Raw genomic sequence first — 20231 nt, 5'->3', positions numbered from 1 at the left:
TGGACACGACTGAGCAACTGAACTGAACTGAATAATCCTTACAATCGTCTTTCATGATTGATGTTTTTATACTCATTTTACAGAGAAAAAACTCAGAGCAGTCAGAGAATTAATTGGTCTTAGAGCAAATTAAGTCCACACCATATCTATCTGACTCCAAACTCATGGTCTTTCTATTATATCTTGAATGGCATACAGTGTTCCAGAAACAGTCTGGAAGGTACATTCCTGCATGCGCGCACACACACTCTTATACCTACAGAATTTTACATATATATTAATCTAGAAATCGGAAGGCCTTTGGGAGAGTCACTTTTCTCCAAGCCTTGATTTCTTGATCTATAAGAGAAGTTTAAAATTTCCAAAATCTGAACTTCCCTGGTGGCACAGTGGATAAGAATCCGCCTGCCAATGAAGGGACACGGGTTTGATCCCTGGTCCTGTAAGACTCCAGATACCAAGGACAAGCTAAGCCCATGAGCCGCAACTACTGAAGTCCACATAGAGACTGAGTCTGTGCTCTGAAACAAGAGAAGCCACAGCAATGAGAAACCCACGTAGAAACCCATGTACCACAACTAAAGAGTAGCCCCCATTTCTCTCCACAGCTAGAGAAAGCCTGAGCGAAGCAGTGAAGACCCAGCACAGCCAAAAATAATTTATTTTAAAAAATAAAATTTCCAAAATCCTTTTATTTTTCTGATTTGATGATTTTGGTTTTCCTGAGGCCTTCTTGAATATTCCCTGTAAAGCAAAACACAAGGAAACCTTCCTCCCACTTAGGAAACTGAACAGCTCCATTGAAAAGAGTGTAACCACTGAGTGGAAGGCGGGTGCTTGCGCCCCTCCATCGCCCTTCACGGGTGCCCCACTGCACATTAAATAGTGGCAACGGCGCAGCTCCTGCATGTGACTTCGGACAGTAACTGCTACGGCTCTCTATGTTACTTGTAAACTGTATGTCTACACAGCCTGATAATCAACAACTCAGTTCTAAAACAGGACCCAGAAAGCACACTGGCCTCTCCTAGGGGCCCTGGGGGAACGGGGGTGTTGGAGTTAAAGATGGCAGCACCTGAGGATCCGTTCTTTGGAGGAAGTAGATGCAGACCCTGGGCAACTTGTACCTCATAGGCATTTAGTAAATATTTGAGAAGTAGAAAATTCTCTGCTAGGGAAATAAGAGAGAAATAAGATATTTTATATGCAGATCCTAGTTTCTATTAAAAGTTACCCTGGGCAGACTTCTTTGGTGGAATAGTGGCTAAGACTCTGCCCTCCCAATGCAGGGGGCCTTGGTTTGATCCCTTTTCAGGAAACCAGATCCCACATGCCACAACTGAGTTCAAAGGCCACAACTAAGACCCAGCACAGCCAAATAAGTTGTGTGCTGTGCTCAGTCATGCCCAACTTTTTGTGACTGCATGTACTATAGCCCACCAGGCTCCTTTGTTCATGGGACTCTCCAGGCAAGAATGCTGGAGTGAGTTGCCATTTCCTACTCTAAGGGATCTTCCCAACGCAGGGTTCTTAATCCATGTCTCTTGCATCTCCTGCATTGGCAGGTGGATTGTTTACCACTGCACCACCAAGCCCATTGAAATAAACAAATAAATAAATAGAAATAAATATATTTTTTGAAAAAGTTACCCTGGGCCATTTGTCTTTTTGCATCCATAAAAGCAAGATAGGTTACCAGTGGCCTTAGGGGAGGGAGCCATCTTAAAAAACTCAGCTAGGGTTCTCAATCCTGCCACATCTGCTTGAACTGACAGTCTGATCCAGAAACTGGGCCTCAATATGTGAGGGAAAGTCACTGCAAGAAAACTGTAGGTCTCATTTATTTGGACTAAGTGAGCCTCCATGAAAGGGTCATCCAAGGCATCTTCTTGATCACCAAAATAATGCCAGTTTTTTGGACATAACATTTTTAGAAAGACTTCAGCTATGAATGTTTTATGACAAACGTAGACAGCATATTAAAAAGCAGACACATCGCTTTACTGACAGAGGTCTGTACAGTCAAAACTATGGTTTTTCCAGTAGTCATGTACAGATGTGAGAGTTGGACCATAAAGAAGGCTGAGCCCCAAAGAATTGATGCTTTCGAATTGTGGTGCTGGAGAAGACTCTCGAGAGTCCACTCAACTGCAAGGAGATCAAACCAGTCAATCCTGAAAGAAATCAATCCTGAATACTCATTGGAAAGACTGATGCTGAAACTGAAGCTCCAGTACTTTGGCTACTTGATGCGAAGAGCCAACTCACTGGAAAAGACCTTGATGCTGGGAAAGATTGAGGGCAGGAGGAGACGGGGACAACAGAGGATGAGATGGTTGCTTGGCATCACTGACTCAATGGACATGAGTTTGAGCAAACTCTGGGAGATAGGGGAGAACAGAGAAGCCTGGCGTGCTGTAGTCCATGGGGTCAGAAAGAGTCAGACACAACTTAGAGACTGAACAACAAGTCTTTCTCTGGCTTCCCAGGTGATTCAGTGGTAAAGAATTTGCCTGCCAAGCAGGAGACTCGAGTTTGATCCCTGGGTTATGAAGATCCCCTGAAGAAGGAAATGGCAACCCACTCCAGTATTCTTGCCTGGGAAATCCCATGGACAGAGGAGCCTGGATGGCTGTGGTCCATGAGTTGCAAAGAGTTGGACGTGACTGAATGACTAAGCAGCAAGCAAGGTCTTTCTCAATGAAAGTGAACCCTTCAGTGCCCAGGGAACCCAAGGCTGGCCCCTGGGGGTTAAATTGCCCCTTCTTGCTCACCTGTCAGGCAGCAAGCAGACACAGGTTCAGCAGCCCCCATGAGCATTGCCAAGCCTGGAGGTTGTAAGGAGAGCCCAGGCACTTTGCACATAGACTTCAGGAGTTTGAGGTAAAAAGCACAGAAGTACCTGAGAACTGTGCAGGGATTCTAGGGACCTGAGGTTCAGGGAAGACTAGAGGTGCATGCACCCTGATCCCGAGGCTCCTTGCCTTGGTAAAACCATTTGTGATTCATGGAGTGGCCTGGCCCTGCACTGCTGTGTTAATTCTGGGTGTGGTATAAATAGAACTTGGTGCTCTGGCAAAGCACGCCACCCACCACTGTGTTCCTTTCCTTTGAGGACATCAACCAAATCTGAGCCTCTGATTCCCTCTAGTGGCTCAAATCGGCAACTTTCCTAGCTGATTCTTTGCATTTATTTATTCGATATATAGTGAGTGCCTACTGTATGCACCGAATTGGTGCTGGGTTCTCTAGCTTTGCCAGGGGTGCTTCATCTGAACACTGTCCTGTCCAATGGAAAGTGATCAGAGATGGAAGCCAGAGCTCCTGCATAGAAGCTTAGCTTAGTACAGGGCAAACTGGCTCTGCTTTATGGGAACTGAAGGAGGATGGGTTTTATATGGGTTAGTTCCGCCACTAAATGAGTTGTAGGACCTTGCGCCAACTCCTTATCCCCAGACCTCAGTTTGCTCATTGATAAAATCAATGCATGGGTTAGATTCAAATCCATCCAATACGTTTTTATTGAGCACCTGCAGCATGTGAGACCTTGACTGAGTGCTCTGGGCATGCAGTGGTGAAGGAACTTAATCTCAAGGTGCTTAGAGATAAATGGGAGAACCAGGCACTCAGAAAGCCACATAAAACCAAGGGTACGAGTAGTTTAGCATGGCCGTTAGGGTGAGCTTCTCAGGGAGACAGATCTGGGTAGAGCCTTGCGCTGACACGCCCTAGCTGTGTGATACTGGGCAAGTTGATGGGATTCCTGGTGATCTAGTGGTTCGGACTCCACACTTCCACTGCTGGGGGCCTTGGTTCCATTCCTGGTCAAGGAACTGAGATCCCACAAGCTACAAAGCCAAAAAACATTACAAAATTAAGTTGCTGACACGATATCATTTCTGGAAAAAGATGAAAGTTAAAGAAAGTGGAACTGAATTCCTATTGGCCAAAAGAATATTGGACGGATGAAGGGACAGGATCCAAATGTGGTAACTTGGAATTCTGCTTTGGGTAGAAAGTGCTGCTTCCTATTTTGCAGCTATATGATATGGCTGGGGGAGTAGGAGACTGTGTGTCCCTTAAGGGAGCAGGGGCTGCCACAAGAGCCCGTTTGTTCCTGGAGGCACGGCTGCACTTACTGAGAGCTCTGTGAGGGTGGCCAGACTTCAGGATGGCTCTGTGGAGTGAATCGTATCCGGAGCCTGTGCTGGGAGGAGGCTAACCCCATCCTCCTTGTTAGTTTCCGTCCTTTCAGAAGCCTTTGCTAGAAGGAGAAAGAAAGGTCAAAACACAAAGTTGTTTTTGACCTGAGTGATTTCATTGTTTCTAAAAACCATGGAGGGTAGGAAAGGTGGGCATTAGCAGGAGTGTAATTTGGCGGGCTATGGAAGATATGATGAATTCAGTTGATGGAGGAGCCAGTGTGAGACCAGGGACTTCCAGTACTTCTGGACCAGGGTTCCTCCAACACCTTGACATGCCTCTTGCCCACAGAAACACCCGGTAATTATTAGTTGTAGTGTTTGTTTCCCACACACTGTCAGCCAGTTTCTGCACGACTCATTGGAGGTTTTCCTCTTCCAGTTTCCTACTACGTTGGAACCTTGGGGACTCACACTGAGATCAAGAAAGTGGCAGAGGAGAAGGTCACTCTGCCCTGTCACCATCAACTGGGGCTCCCAGAAAAAGACACCCTGGATATCGAATGGCTGCTCACAGATCATGAAGGGAACCAGAAAGTGGTGAGTGTGGGTCTGACTGGGGTCTCGCCTCCCTCTCCCTTGTCCGCCCGTGCCTTGCCTTAGTCCTGCATCTTTCTCACTGTGTAAGAAAATTCTAGAATTGCTTTTTCATCTGGTTTAGAGCTGGAAGACTCTAGATACAATACTGTAACAAGAAAGGGTGCCGGGTTGTGAGGATAAGAGATTCTGTTTGGGGGAAGGCAAGAACTACAAGAATCCATCATTTTTCCAAGGAGGGAATCTACACTAGTGGCGTCTTTCCTATGAGGGGGACAAGGATGCAGTAGCTTGATCGCCTAGTCTGGTGGACCAGAACCATACCTGTCCTGAGAAGCCTGCTCCTCTTCCTCTTCTGAAACCATCACCACCTGCTGGTGCTTAAACTTTGCATGGTCATGACTTCTGAACTCTACAACTGTGCAAAGTGATAAACAACATAGAATACGGAGAAATTAAGAAGAGATGAATGGAAACGGTTAAAACGTATAACTGGATGAGCAAAAGAACTGATACTGATTCCACAGTTGGAAAATGAAGGAGCTGGCCCAGGGTCTGCAGTGCTGAGATTTGGAAGGGTCACCAGGGCGGCGGCCCATTGGTTTTTATAAGCTTCTGGTGGTATAAACCTAACCCTAACCCTAATTCTATTTGGGGGTAAGCAAGAACTACAAGAATCTATCATTTGCCCAAGAAGACAATCTACACTAGTGGTGTCTTTCCTATGAGAGGGACGAGGATGCAGTAGCTTGATCGCCAAGTCTAGTGGGCCAGAACCACACCTGGAAGACTCTTGAGAGTCCCTTGGACAGCAAGGATATCCAACCAGTCCATCCTAAGGGAAATCAGTCCTAAATATTCATTGGAAGGACTGATGCTGAAGCTGAAACTCCAATACTTTGGCCACCTGATGCGAAGAACTGACTCATTTGAAAAGACCCTGATGCTGGGAAAGGGTGAAGGCAGGAGGAGAAGGGGATGACAGAGGATGAGATGGTAGGATGGCAGCACTGACTCGACGGACATGAGTTTGAGTAAGCTCCGGGAGCTGGTAATGCACAGGGAGGCCTGGCATGCTGCAGTCCATGGGGTTGCAAAGAGTCAGACACGACTGAGCGACTGAACTGAACTGGCGGTATAAACAGATTTGTCACACTCTGCTCCTGATGACCTCCTGGCATGACATTCATTAGCGAATGAGAACTAGGTAATCTACTGTTACCATCCTTTCTGCCTTGACTGCACTCAACCACTGTACCTTGGCTCAACCTAGGTTTTCTGGCATAACTATTCTTCAATAGCCTTTGTGCATGTTTGTGCGTGCTCAGTTGTATCTAACTCTTTGTGACGCCATTGGACTGAAGCCCACCAGAATCCTCTGTCCATGAAGTGGGTTGCCATTTCCTACTCCAGGGGATCTTCCCAAGCCAGAGGTTGAATTAACAGCCTTTACCCATTGACTTTTTTTTTTCCCAACACCATAGGCTGGCTTTTATTTTGTTGTATTTTTTTAACACAAGTGTTTTATTTATTTATAGTTTTTTAAACTTTTATATTATATTGGAGTACAGTTGATTAACAATAATGTGTTAGATTCAGGTGTACAATGAAGTGATTCAGTTATCCATACACATGTATCTGTTCTTTTTCAAATTCTTTTCCCAGCTAGGTTGTTTCAGACTATTGAGCAGAGTTCCCTGTGCTATACAGTAGGTCCTTGTTGGTTAACTATTTTAAATATAACAGGGTGTACATGCCCATCCCAAACCCCCTAACTATTCCTCTCTCCACCCTTCCCCACTATTGACTTATTTTAAAAACTCTTTGTTGAAAGTTTTGTGGTTAAAAAAACAAACTACATCCTACGGAAGCTGATTTTAGACTTTCCTTCTTTTTCAGAACTTTACTTCTTTCCCTACTAAAAAGGATAAAGTTGTCCTTTCCTCTCCGATGTCTCTGCTAATTTCATAAGGTGGTTTATGCAGAGGGAAGCTAAGGTTTTCACTGAAAATAAAATTCAAGATCACAATTGGAACTGAACTTGCTTACAGAGCTGCCTACATCACCTTGTTGTTTTGATACTGCTTGTCGTTCTCTTCTCCTAGTGCACCATCCCAAGACTCAGTCTGTTCTTTCCAGAGCAAGGTCACCTTAACCTGAGCATGTTTATTTCAACAGTTTCATAATCAGTCCTAGACCTGAAACTCTCAGTTCTGAATGAAGTAAATAAGTGCCCATGTTCCTCTAATAAAAATCCAAGAATGACATTATTTATCTAACTTTCACCCAAGTGGTTTCATTTATTTTTTTATTTTATTTTTTTTAGTTCTACCAGTTTATTGCTACCAACCCATCTCCCTCCACCGTCATGCACACATGCTCAGTCATGTAACCCCATGGACTGCAGCCCGCCAGGCTCCTCTGTCCATGGACTTTTCCAGTCAAGAATACTGGAGTGGGTTGCCATTTCCTTCTCTGCAAGTGGTTTCATTTAAACTAAAGGAAAAAAAAAAAGTTAGGCCAGGTGAATATAAGGATTGATTTAAAAAGACCACTGAGGGACTTGCCTGGTGGTCCAATGGTTAGGACTCCCGCTTCCAATGCAGGGGCTTAGGGTTCAATCCCTGGTCCAGGAACTAAGATGCCATAGGGTGCAGCCACAAACTGAATAAAATAAGGAAAGTCACTGATACAGCTTCTGTCCTCACCCTAATAAGCAGGCACAGTTCTCTACTTATCTTCAGTGAATGCTCTAAAGAAAGGATTGCCATTTATTCACTCATTCAGATGGCATGATTTTTTTTTCTTTTTCTGAGCCATGTGGCATGAGGGATCTGAGTTCCTCCACCAAGGGTTGAACCCATGCCTCCTGCACTGGGAGCCTGAAATCTTAACCACTGAACCACCAGGGAAGTCCAGATGGCATGAATTTATTTTGCACTTACTGTATGCCATGGTAGGTGCTGGGGTATAACAGTGAAGAAAAAAATCAGAATTTCTGCCTTCTAGGAGCTTAAAGTAAAATGACATTTAATAATTTAAAAAAAATTTAAGTACAGAACAATAAATACCAGCTGCAGGCCAGGCACAAATCTGTTTAGCACATATTGTCTCATTTAACTTACTTCTCATAACCGGGATTATTGGTACCATTTTACAGATAAGGAACTGAGGCATGTACACACACAAAGTGAGAAAATTGCTTTAAGTCACCCATTTTTGAAATTGGGCACTCTGATATTGGTACCTAAACTATTAACCACTAGCTGTGTTATCTTCATAAATAATTAGAAACTAGACAATTAGTGCTGCTATATAGGAAATAAGGAAAATATGGGGAGAAAAATTATTATTCCAGCAGATTAATTATGCAAAGACTCTGATGCTGGAAAAAGCTTGGCGCTATTGGAAGTTCTGAAAGATTAAAAATCAGTTTAGTTGGGACTTCCCTGTTGGTGCAGTGGCTAAGACTCTGCCCTCCCAAGGCAGGGGTCCTGGGTTCCATTCCTGTGGAACTAGATCCCACATGCTGCAACTAAAGATCCCCAGTATCACAACTAAAGAAATGCTGCATGCTGAAACTAAGAACCAGAAGCAGCCAAGTAAACAAATCAATATTTTATAAAATCGATTTAGTTAAATTTAATAAATATTGGATTTCCAATATACACACACACTCTCTCATGAAGGAGCTACTTGAAGAGAAACATATCAAGACTGAGATATGCAGAATGTTCTAGAGGAAAGCCGAGGAGGAGCCACTGGCTGAGAGTCCTTGTGGGGAGGTCGAGGTGTGCTTCTGGTAAGAAGGCACAATTGATTTGCATGTTTATAGAAGGCACTGCCCTCAGGAGATCAGGAGAGCAAAGACACAGGCGGGCCCATTCTGGGAACTTCTAAGCGGCTAATCCAAGCAGAGTGCAAGTTTCAGCTTGTGGGGTTGCAGGACTAGAAACTGAAAGGTCTTGTCTACCATACCAGGGAGCTGAGAATTTTTCTTATAATGTCATGGTGTTCTTGAAGGTTTTTCAGAGTGAAAAGGGCATCTTTGCATCTTAGAGCAAGCACTCTGGCACTCTGGAACTCTGTGAGGCACACTGATTTAAAGAGGAGTCAAGTAGAAGAATTAAGATTAGTTGAATAGTTTCCAGCGATACAATAAGGGCTTAAAGTACAGTCGTGGGTGGCTGGGATGCCAAGCAATGGGTGAAGCTTCCTGAGCTGGTTAATTACCAGGGTATTAGGAGTGAGAGTGAGGGGAAATGAGAAAGAAAATACAGGAAGGGTTGGAACAGACGTGTTGCTTGTTTTTCGTTTCTTTCCATCACACCTCTCAGCTTATGGGATCTTAGTTCTCCAACGAGGGATCAAACCTGTGCCCCCTGCAGTGGAAGCTCAAAGTCCTAACCACTGAACTGCCAGGGAAGACCTGGATGTGGTGCTTAAAACAGGCTAGCCAATGACCTAGATCCCAAGCTCAGCTTTGCGCTTTAATCTGAGCAGAAACGTTGCATCCCTCTTATCTAGGACCCTCAGATATGCAGGAAACATTTATGGGTGGGTAGGCAGCCTCAGGAATATTTGAATTTCAGCCTAGACAGTAGGGTCACTAGGATTCTGGAGCATTCCTCCTGGTTCTAGGATGGAAACTTGGTTGAATTTCCACAGGAAGAGTGCTCAGAAGAAGAGTCAGGAACTCACGACACACACTTTTCCCCTGTATTTTTCAGATGGAAAAATTAGGACAGAGATGCTCAATTTCCCATGCCAACTATCGTGGCCACTCTTTCACCCTTTCCCCTTTCTCTTTGGCTTTGAGCAAGAAAAAATCTTGATTTAAAATACAGAGAGAGGGACTTACATCCATCTCGTTCAGGGCAGTTTCACAACTGCTACATAGGACCCAGCGCAGCAGAGCAACTGCAAGAAGGTTGAGCTGATCCATCTGTTCCATCTGAGTCCTAACAAATTGTCCTGCCTTGTCTCCCTAAAAACACATCCGGGGCAGGACACCAGGAATATCATGAGACACAGTCTCACAACAGCTGCAATTCTTACATTTAATCTGTTTGCAGAAGGGTTAGATTTATATTCACTGTTCCCCCATCACACTCCTATTGACCCTTGACTTAGTCTCAGCATTACATTCCTTAGAATTAAAAACAAAATAAAACAGAGAGGCACACAAGCATCTGATATTCAATGTATTTCTGAAAAAAAAAAAAAAGCCAAATTGCAAGGCTGTAGCTGAACCCCAACCCTGTCAAAAGTGTTTTGAAATTCTCATATTAAATAAGGGTCATTTAATTATATTAAGATTATTTTGAAGTTGTATACACTCTGCTTTCCAAAGATGTTAAATATTTACCTGTAGTTATCTCTTTTTTCTTCATTTAATATTAGAACAGGAACTTCCCCAGTAGTCTAGTGGTTAAGAATCAATGCTCCCACTGCAGGGGGCATAGGTTCAAGCCCAGGTTGTGGAAGATCCCATATGCTGCAGGATGTGGTCAAATATATATTTGTGTTCAGTCGCTTCAGTCACGTCCGACTCTTTGTGACCCTATGGACTGTAGCCTGCCAGGCTCCTCAGTCCATGAGATTCTCCAGGCAGGAACACTGGAGTGGGTTGCCATACTCTCCTCCAGGGGATCTTCCTGACCTAGGGATCGAACCCAGGTCTCCTGTGGCTCCTGCATTGCAGGTGGATTCTTTACTGCTGAGCCACTGGGGAAGCCTATATGTCATATATATATATATATATGACATATATATGACAGGAACTAGGGGAAAGGGAGGGCAAAGCAATACACCAGAAAAGCCCGTATACGCAGAAGGTGACCCTCATGCTTGATCTTGAGACCTGTAGAGGTGGTGTTTAGATGAAAATAAAAGGAAAGTTATTTCAGAAGGAGAAAACTTTATGATCCAAGAGAAAGACACATCAGAGGACACTGTTTAGAAGCACAGGACTCGAGTTTGGAGATTAGGCTATTCAGAGATCTGAGGGCAGGTGCCAAAGCTGAGATGTGGTCCAGGCTGCAGTGGCCTTAGCGGCCACATTCAGAGGGTCAAGCTGTGGACCACAGGTGAGGGAACAAGTGGAGGTTTTTAGCCAGGGGAGCTTCCCTATACAAATGAATAGAATGCATGGGCTGAAAAACTTGGAAACCTTAGGGGCTTCCTAGAACCCAGAATCCATCAAATAAAAGTGATCATGAGGGCTTACTATCTCATTCCCCCCAAAATCCTGTGAAGTAGCTTGTCCCCGTGTGACAGCTGAGGACCTTAGGGATTAGCCAAGTTCATTAGCTGAACCAAGGCGTGCAGCAAGTAGAGGAGCTCCCTTTTGAGTACAGAAGGCTACTGACTTCCCAGCCAGCTCTCTCCATCACTGTCCCTCGTATAGTGTTTTTCAAAAATTAGGACTCAGCAGGGGATCATAAGCAATCAGATTTTTTTTTTTTTTAACTTTTTGTTACGCTGGGTCTTCATGGCTGCATGCAGGCTTTCTCTAGTTGAGGTGATCAGGGGTTACTCTTTGTTGTGAGGCATGGGCTTCTCATTGCGGTGGCTTCTTTTTGTGGACCACAGGCTCTAGGCGCACAGGCTTCAGTAGTTGCAGCTCTTGGGCTCTACAGCCCAGGCTCAGTAGTTGTGGCCCACAGGCTTAGTTGCTCCCAGACATGTGGAATCTTCCTGGACCAGGGATTGAACCCATGCCCCTGCATTGGCAGGCAGATTCTTAACCACGGTGGGTTAGTCGCTGAGTTGTATCCAACTCTTGCGACTCCATGGACTGTATCCCACCAGGCTCCTCCGTCCATGGGGTTTCCCAGGCAAGAATACTGGAGTGGGTTGCCATTTCCTTCTCCAGGGGATTTTCCCAACCCAGGGATCAAACCTGTGTCTCCTGCATTGCAGGTAGATTCTTTACCATCTGAGCCACCAGGGAAGCCCAATTTGTGCTATAAATCTAAATGATCATTGTCAGAAGGAACTGTGCCCTTGCTCAAAAGCTGTCTTTTAAATTTAAATCTTGTTATAAGCCTGGGAGGTAGGTAAGGTAAGGATTGTTACAATAGTTCTTTTAATGCGTGAGGAAAATTAGACCTCCATCTCTAGAAAACTTGGATTCTAAATCTTTCAGACTTTCAACAGTGAAGGCTTTGCCCAAGGTGGATTTCAGAGTTCAGATCTGAACCCAGGCTTCCCAGAGTTAAAGCCCTCTGGCCCTCCCCCATGGCTTGCAGCTTCTGTGGAAAAGAATGTAGGCGTTCAAGATAAAACCTCTGCCTGGGAGTAAATACTGGACCTTTGATGGAAATCATGCAGTTCCTGTACTTTCCAGAATGTTCCTCAGCTTGAAGACAGTGTTCAGGAGACCCCTCCCTAGGGGGTAAGTTGTGGGGTGGGGGTGGAAGTTTTCAAGTTGGGGTGGGGAGACAGCCTCTCCTGGAATGAGAATGAGAATTAGCTCTCCTGTAGGCAGTTTCCCTGACCCAGTGCTCCATGGCCTCCTCCAGGTCTGTGGTCACCCTGAGTTCACCAGTGACTCACTGAGTCTCTAGCCACAGGCCCAGCCTTACCCATGGATGACAACTCCTCTTCCTCCTACCCTCTCTTCACTCTCCTAAATATTCTCTAACTGGCCCTGCTTGCCAACTTGCTTTATGTTTTTTTTTGGCTGCACTGCTTGCAGGCTCTTAGTTCCCCAAGCAGGGATCAAACCCATGTCTTCTGTAGTGGAAACTTGGAGCCTTAACATCTGGAGCGCCAGGGAATTCTCCCAGTTTGCTTTAAAAAGTCTTTGCAGAGTTCACCTCAGCCTTAGGGAGAAGCTGGATGGTGCTGTCCTAATGAAGCTGTCCCAATTCCCCCTCCACCCTCAATCCAACAAGGAGATGGTCCCACAGTGCTGTTCTCAGTAGCCTTTCAGGTTCTGTAATGTAGAGACTCAGCAAGTTGAACCTGGAGACCACACCCTAAGGGAGGCAGCTGTAGGAGGACAGGGAATGCACCGAAACAGGAAACAGCCTTCAGGATCTAATTCCCTTTATTATCATACTGAAGTGAATTTCTCCCTGCCGGAGCCTGAAAACCTGCCCCTTTCCTGTAATACACCATAGGGAAGTGTCTCCTGAACGTCAGGTTTATGCTTAGAGTCTAAGTTTTCTGGAGATGAATTAGGGTCTAATTTTCCTCATGTAACTTCTGTAGAAATAGAAATTACCTTGTGGAATGCTGATAGTGATGCCAAGTTTCCTACCCATAGGACGCAGATGGTTCCTGTTTATAGAGATGCAAATGAATTTTGTCCAAAGGAGAATGTAAATCTCTTTAGTCCAATTCTCCTTTGAACTTGTTTGTGACAGCTTTCTGGTTCCATCATGAATGAATGAGTTAAACTTTTTGATGTGTTTATTCTCTATGTATATGAGCATCATGATTTTACTTTTTTTTTTTTTTTGAAAAAAGAAAAAGTTGTCCTTTAAAACTGTTGTTGTTCAGTCACTAAGGTGTGATTGACTCTTTTGCAACCTCAAGGACTGTAGCCCGCCAGGCTCCTCTGTTCATGGGATTCTCCAGGCAAGAATACTGGAGTGGGTTGCCATTTCCTTCTCCAGGGGATCTTCCCAACCCAGGGAATGAACCGGCATCTCCCACATTTAATTCTTTACTGCTGAGGCACCAGGGAAAACTAGGGCAGGAAAAATTATCTTTTTACCTCTACTCACCTAAGTGTTCAGGCTGGGGCACTGTCAGTTAGACTGAAAAAAGGCAGGTTAACAAGAAAAAAGCAAACAGTATTGTGTAAATAACACCTGGGCATACCCAGTGATGACTAACTCAAAGAGGTGGTCAGAACTAGGGCTCTGTATGTTAACCTAATTTAGTAGAGGAAGGGAGGAGTAGAAAGGGCACTTATGGAAGAGCAAATGGACACTTAGAAGAACAGATGGGAGATATGCTGGTTTGTGTCATAGTCTGAGTGAGATGTCCACTTCTGCTCTCCCAGAAGGGAAGATTAGAGTTGCCCTGGGAAAGGGGATTTAGGAACACTGAGATTCTTTGGGGAGGCTCTGCTTTTAGGCAGATAAAGGATTTAAGGAACGCAAGTGCCTTCAGCTGAAATTAATCCTTATGCGTATGCAAAGTGACGTATTTGGAGATGGCATGTCCTGGTCCCCAAAATTATAAAACTCATTTCTTTGTATTGTTATCATCTCTAGAATAGTGCCAAGTATAGAGTATGTTTCAATTAGTGTTTATTAAATAAAAAGATTGCAGGGTTGCAAAACTGGACAACAGACATACATAAAATCAGTATGAGGCTTCCCTGGTGGCTCAGTGGTAAAGAATCCACCTGCCAATGCAGGAGATACGGGTTTGACCCCTAGAATGGAAAGATCCCACATGCTAAGGAGCAACTAAGCCCATGCGCCACAACTACTGAGCCTGTGCTCTAGAGCCCGAGAGCCATAACTACGGAAGGCTGACCACCCGAGAGGCCATGGTCTGCATCAAGAGAAGACGTTCACAATGAGAAGCCTGCGCATTGCAGCTGGAGAGCAGCCCTCACTCTCCACAACTGGAGTTAAAGCCCACATAGCAACAGATACCCAGCACAGGCAAAACTAAATAAATAATACAATTATTTTTAAATTAAATAAGTAGATAAAATCAGAATGGCCTGAGGATCTCCCAGACAATGCCCAGAATTACAGAAAGGGGATCCAGCAAACTGTCTGCCCAACATCTTGACTTTCACAATTTTTCCTCACGTAAAAATGGTGCCGAGACATGCTATGGATGACAGCCGAGACCATTCTAAGCTTGTGTCATATCAGGGAAGCTTTCATAAGGAACCTTAACATTAACTTGGGGTTTAAAATAATGAATAGGGATTATTTGGGGCTTCCCAGGGGGCTCAGCAGTAAAGAATCTGCCTGCCAAGCAGGAGATGTGGGTTCAATCCCTGAGTTGGGAAGATTCCCTGGAGGAGAGAATGGCAACCCACTCCAGTATTCTTGCCCAGAGAATCCCCATGGATAGAAGAGCCTGGAGGGCTATAGTCCAAGGGGTTGCAAAGAATTGGACACGACTGAGTGACTAAACAACAACAAAAAGCTTATTAATACATTATTAGGTAGGGTAGTTTGGAGAGGACAGACATCTATAGTGGCCAGACAGCTGGAAGTATAAAAATGGAGCTCAAAAATGTGTTGGTGTCTGGACTTCCCTGTGGTCCAGTGGCTAAGGCGCCACGCTCCCAATATAGGGGTCCAGGTTCAATCCCTAATCAGGGAACTGGGTCCCACATGCCACAGCTGAGTGTTCACATGGTGCAACTAAGACCTGGTACAGCCAAATAAATAAATAAAAATACTTACTTTTTAAAAAATGTGTTAGTGATAGAGATAAGGATGTCAGAAATATCACAATAGTTGTATTGGTTGAAGTGAGGAGACAAAATCAAATACTGAAAACATTTTAAGTCATATTATCTATTACCTTAATTTTCTCTTACTTGATCCTCTGGCATTTTGTCCCTCAAAAGACTGTGAAACCTTTGGGGTAGGAACTATGTCTTATTCATGATTGTCTTCCAGATCCTGGCAAAGTACCCGATGTGGGCACTCAGTAAATATTTGATGAAGAAAAAGAACATACAGAGAAAGGAGAAAACATTTTTTTTTTTCAGAAAGGTGGTAAGGGCAAAATGGATGATGCTGAAACGTTCTAAGAGAGAATTTATGGCCATTTTATTGGATGGCTCCTGGTCTTTTCAGGAAGGCATTTCCTGAGCTGCAGAGCATCACATGATTGTCAACAGGGTTCAGGGCTTAGAGTGAAACAGTTTGAAACAGCTGAAGCCAGAAATGTGCTTTAGGGGACTCCCATGTGCTTGCTTTTTTTTTTTTTAGTGCTGTTCCCTGTGTCTGGAATGCTCCCTCTGGCAATCTTTGCCTTGCCTCTCGTCTCTTACTTGGCCTACTCATCTTTCAAAGCCTAGCTCAAATGCCACCGACTTTTCTGGGAACGTTCTCTCTTGATACTATTTCAAGTTAGTCATTCCTTTTTCTATGTGTATATTCTCTCCTTGTTAATCCCACTAGATTATAAATTACTTGAAGATCAGAAGAGAGTTTTACTTCATCTGAATAGCCTCCTCCTGACCTGGTGGGGAGCAGTCATTCCATAAATGTTTGCGGATGTTTAAATCAAGTAAGTTTAGGAATATGGTTGCTAAGTGGCAGCAAGGGCATAACTGAAGTTATCAGTCTTGGAAGACAAGATCAGCTTGGTTTTTATGATTGGATTAGTAGGAGGTGATGGGGACTTCCCTGGTGGTACAGTGGTTAAGACTTTGTGCTCTCAATGCAGGGGGCATGGATTTGATCCCTGGTCAGAGGTCTAAGATCCCACACGCTGCACAGCTTGGCCTAAAAAAAAAACAAACAGCAATAAAAGCAACCCAGGAGGTGATGGATAAGAGAACCAGTGAAAGTTTCAAGAACTACAGGTCACGATGCTGTGTGCTTCTTCACTCAGTCTCGTCCGACTCTTGTGACCCCACGGACTGTAGCCCACCAGGCTCCTCTGTCCATGGGATTCTCCAGGCAAGAATACTGGAGTAGGTTGCCATTTCCTTCTCCAGGGGAAATCTTCCCGACCCAGGAATCCAACCCAGGCCTCCTGAATTGCAGGCAGACTCTTTACTGACTGAGCTACAAGGGAAGCCCTCGTACAGGCAGGCAGATGAAAATTCAGGAAAAATCATGATTATTTTTTTCTGTTGGGGAAATCTAAACTTTGATCTCCCTAGCAGTGAAAACAATGACATGAAGCACATGTGTATTTTATGGAAGGAAAAGACACAGTTTCTTCCCACCTAGCTTACTCTTACTAATCCACAGTGAAGTCAAAAAGAAGGAAAGTCACCAGTGAGTCCCTCAGTATCAGACCTGGACTGTAACATTAAGTTCTATTCCTTAACTTCAGCTGGACTCTGAACTTCCGTAAAGGCAAAACACATCTTTTTGTTTCACATTTTCTCCCTCATTTCCAACCTTTCTGGAAAAGCAGTTTATGAGCAGTGAAATGAACGCGGGTGGGGAAAGGAGAGGTAACCGTAGTAACCGGAACAGTGAACGGGATGGCTTCAGATGGCCTCGCTCGGTTCTGCTACCTGCCTGTGAAATGGGGACAGATAACGCTTGCTTGGAAAAACTGTGTGAGAAATAAACTAGATGTAAAAGCACTTAGCACAAGGAGTGTATGTACCTTGACCAGATCATGTGCAAGTGGTAGGAAATGCAAAATGAGGAAGAAAGGTATGCAGGGGAAAGTAAGACTCCTCCCCTCCCTAGCTTCCTTCTCTCCATTTCCCTCAGAGTCAACTCTGGAGACCATTCTGTGCATTTTCTTCTTTCCTTCAACTGTGAGAACTAGAGTCTAATTCAAATTTAAAATCCCTTACTGCACAGGGAACTGTACTCAGTATTTTGTAATAACCTATATGGAAATCTGAAGGAGATTTTATATATATATAAGTATATAATATATATAAGCCCACATTAGATGTATTTATTAAGTTATATAAATATATATTATATATATATGTAAAATACGGGCTTCCCAGGTGGTGCTAGTGGTAAAAAACCTGCCTGCAGATGCAGGAGACATAAGAGACCTGGGTTCAATCCCTGGGTCGGGAAGAACCCCTGGAGGAGGGCATGGCAACCCACTCCAGTACTCTCACCTGAAGAATCCCCATGGACAGAGGAGCCTGGCGTGCTACAGTCCATAGGGTCACACAGAGTCGAACACGACTGAAGCGACTGAACACACACACACACATATATAAAATATATATATAATTATATATATATAAAATCACTGAATATATTATATAAACCTATATATTAAATTTATGTATTATATAAAATCACAGAATCTCTGTGCTGCACTACCTGAAACTAACACAATATTATAAATGAACTATACTTCAATGAAAAAATACATATGAAATTTTTAAAATAAAAATAAAATTCCTTACCTCTAAAATGGAAACGTTCTGAGCATTTAACGGAACAATTACTACTTTATAGTTAAAAGGCTCCATGAATATGAAAAGCTGTTATTCTCAGGAGAAGGAAGGCCTTCTAATTTTGTCTAGAGCAGAGGTCTCCTGGACTCAGCCCCAGGCTTGACTGCCCTGCTCCACTTCCTTTCCTCATCTTGCCCACAGCAGGAGGGGAGGCTGAGAGCCACGCGGCGTGACTCTGCCTCTGTCTCACAGGTGATCACTTACTCCAGCCATCACGTCTACAATAACTTGACTGAGGAACAGAAGGGCCGAGTGGCCTTCGCTTCCAATTTCCTGGCAGGAGATGCCTCCCTGCAGATTGAGCCTCTGAAGCCCAGTGATGAGGGCCGGTACACCTGCAAGGTGAAGAATTCAGGGCGCTATGTGTGGAGCTACGTCATCTTAAAAGTTTTAGGTAAGACAGAGTGCCCCAGTAAGTACCTATATCTTATTAATAAGGGATAGGCAAATGCATCACAGTGTACGAAACATCTTCAATACTTCATACTTTTTAAAAATAATTTTATTTATTTATTGTTGGCTGTGCTGGGTCTTCGTTGCTGTGTGGATTTTTCTACAGTTGCAGCGAGTAGGGGCTATTCTCTAGTTTCGGTGTGTGGCCTTCTCATTGCAGTGGTTCTTTTGCTGTAGAGCACGGGCTCTAGGGGGCGAGGGCTTCAGTACTTGCAGCTCCTGGGTTCTAGAGCACAGGCTCAGTAGTTGTGGCATACCGCTTGTTGATCCGAAGCATGTGGGATCTTCCCAGATCAGGGATCGAAGCTATGCCTCTTGCATTGGCAGGAGGATTCTTTATTACTGGGCCACCAGGGAAGCCCCCAGTACATCGTATCCCACAGACATCACCTAGTCCAGTTCCCTGGGGGAAAGTGTGAATGTTTTGTATTTTAGCCACAATGAAAGAAGAGAATCAGTTTTCCATGGTAGCTCATTGTGCTTAGTCATTCCGTTGTACCTGATTCTTTGTGACCCCACTGTAACCCGCCAGGCTCCTCTGTCCTTGGGATTTTTCAGGCAAGAATACTGGAGTGGGTTGCCATTTCCTCCTCCAGAGGATCTTCCTGACCCAGAAATTAAACCTACATCTCCCGTGTCTCCTGTGTTGCAGGCAGATTCCTTCTCTGCTGAGCCATTGAGGTAGCTCATTACAAAAGTTAAATGTCCTCTCAAGTTTAAGTAGTATCCTCACAATGAAACAAATCTCTCAGATCTGATTCAAATCCATTTCTTTGTTTTGTGACACAGCAAGAGTTCCTAACTTCTTCTTAATTGCTTCCAAGTTCATGAACTTCTGACTTCTGTCCCTGTTTCAGTGTTAATAAAATCACACTGGCACTTTCCTGGTGGTCCAGGGGTTAAGACTTCTTGCTCCCAGTGCAGGGGCCTGGCTTTGATCCCTGATCAGGGAACTAAATCCTATGTGCCACAACTAAGACCCATCTCAGCCAAATATATAAATATTTTAAAAAATAAAGTAAAATCACACTCAACTTTTCTAAAATTTCCAATTATAAAAGGTTTTTGGGAATTCTCCATTGGTACAGTGGTTAGGACTCCGAGTATCCACTACAGGGGGCACAGGTTCAATCCTGGTCAGGGTACTAAGATCCCACAAGCCTGGCAGCATGGCCCCCGACCAAAAAATAATGCAGATTCCTGGAGCCTCAGTGAGTCCCACCGAGTCCAAGTAGGGCCCCAGGAATTAGAAAAAATAAAACCAAAACATTTTTTTCTTTGAGAAGTGGTTAGGGAGTTTCTGAGGCAACCTCAGCACCACTGGAAACAGCTGGAATTGGGTGTGTATGTGTGCAGGGGATGGAAATGGGTATGTTTTGGGGAGTGAGATGTAAAGGACGGCGAGGTGACAAAGGACTATTAAATCCACACTCCAAAGCTGACCATATGGAGGAAAAACAAGTCAACAGGATATTGTTCATGGGTGTCAGGGGATCTTTGACTTTTTTTTTGCTAGTGAGACCATCAAAGCCCAAGTGTGAATTGGAAGGAGAGCTGACAGAAGGAAGTGACCTGACTTTGCAGTGTGAGTCATCCTCTGGCACAGAGCCCATTGTGTATTCCTGGCAGCGAGTCCAGGAGAAGGGGGGAGAGGATGAACGTCTGCCTCCCAAATCTAAGATTGGTAAGTCATCTTTTTACTGGTACACGGAGACAACAGGACAGTCAGTCCTCTCTCCATGAATTCTGGTTTTGTCAGCTCATCACAAGGATCTTGAATACACTGCTGAGCCTCACTGTTTCTATTTTTCACACCTAACTGGGGACAGAAAAATATCTGTCTTTTCTTTCCCTAAATGGCAAAGATAAAAGTGGTAAGGAGATTAGGGATAAATGTACTCTATAAATCTAATTATTGTGTTTAG

At 44.2% G+C, this 20231-nt stretch overlaps 1 protein-coding gene across 4 annotated transcripts in view; it reads left to right on the top strand.

Moving 5' to 3' along the window:
• Window positions 1-20231, top strand: part of CLMP (CXADR like cell adhesion molecule) — a 97688-nt gene that overhangs the window by 75193 nt on the left and 2264 nt on the right. For 2 of the 4 annotated variants that reach the window (XM_055423241.2, XM_055423242.2), the window contains 3 exons: window positions 4585-4742; window positions 17995-18247; window positions 19823-19990. In XM_055423241.2, the coding sequence (XP_055279216.1) occupies window positions 4585-4742; window positions 17995-18247; window positions 19823-19990 (579 nt within the window). The remainder of the gene's footprint in view (window positions 1-4584; window positions 4743-17994; window positions 18248-19822; window positions 19991-20231) is intronic. The other 2 variants (XM_055423243.2, XM_088843036.1) reach the window with 1 other exon arrangement.

This window comes from Moschus berezovskii, chromosome 14 (assembly GCF_049115385.1).
Source record: "Moschus berezovskii isolate FMDL1 chromosome 14, NW_MosBer_1.0, whole genome shotgun sequence".
Classification (NCBI taxonomy): domain Eukaryota; kingdom Metazoa; phylum Chordata; class Mammalia; order Artiodactyla; family Moschidae; genus Moschus; species Moschus berezovskii.
This window is presented reverse-complemented; position numbering and strand designations above follow the sequence as displayed.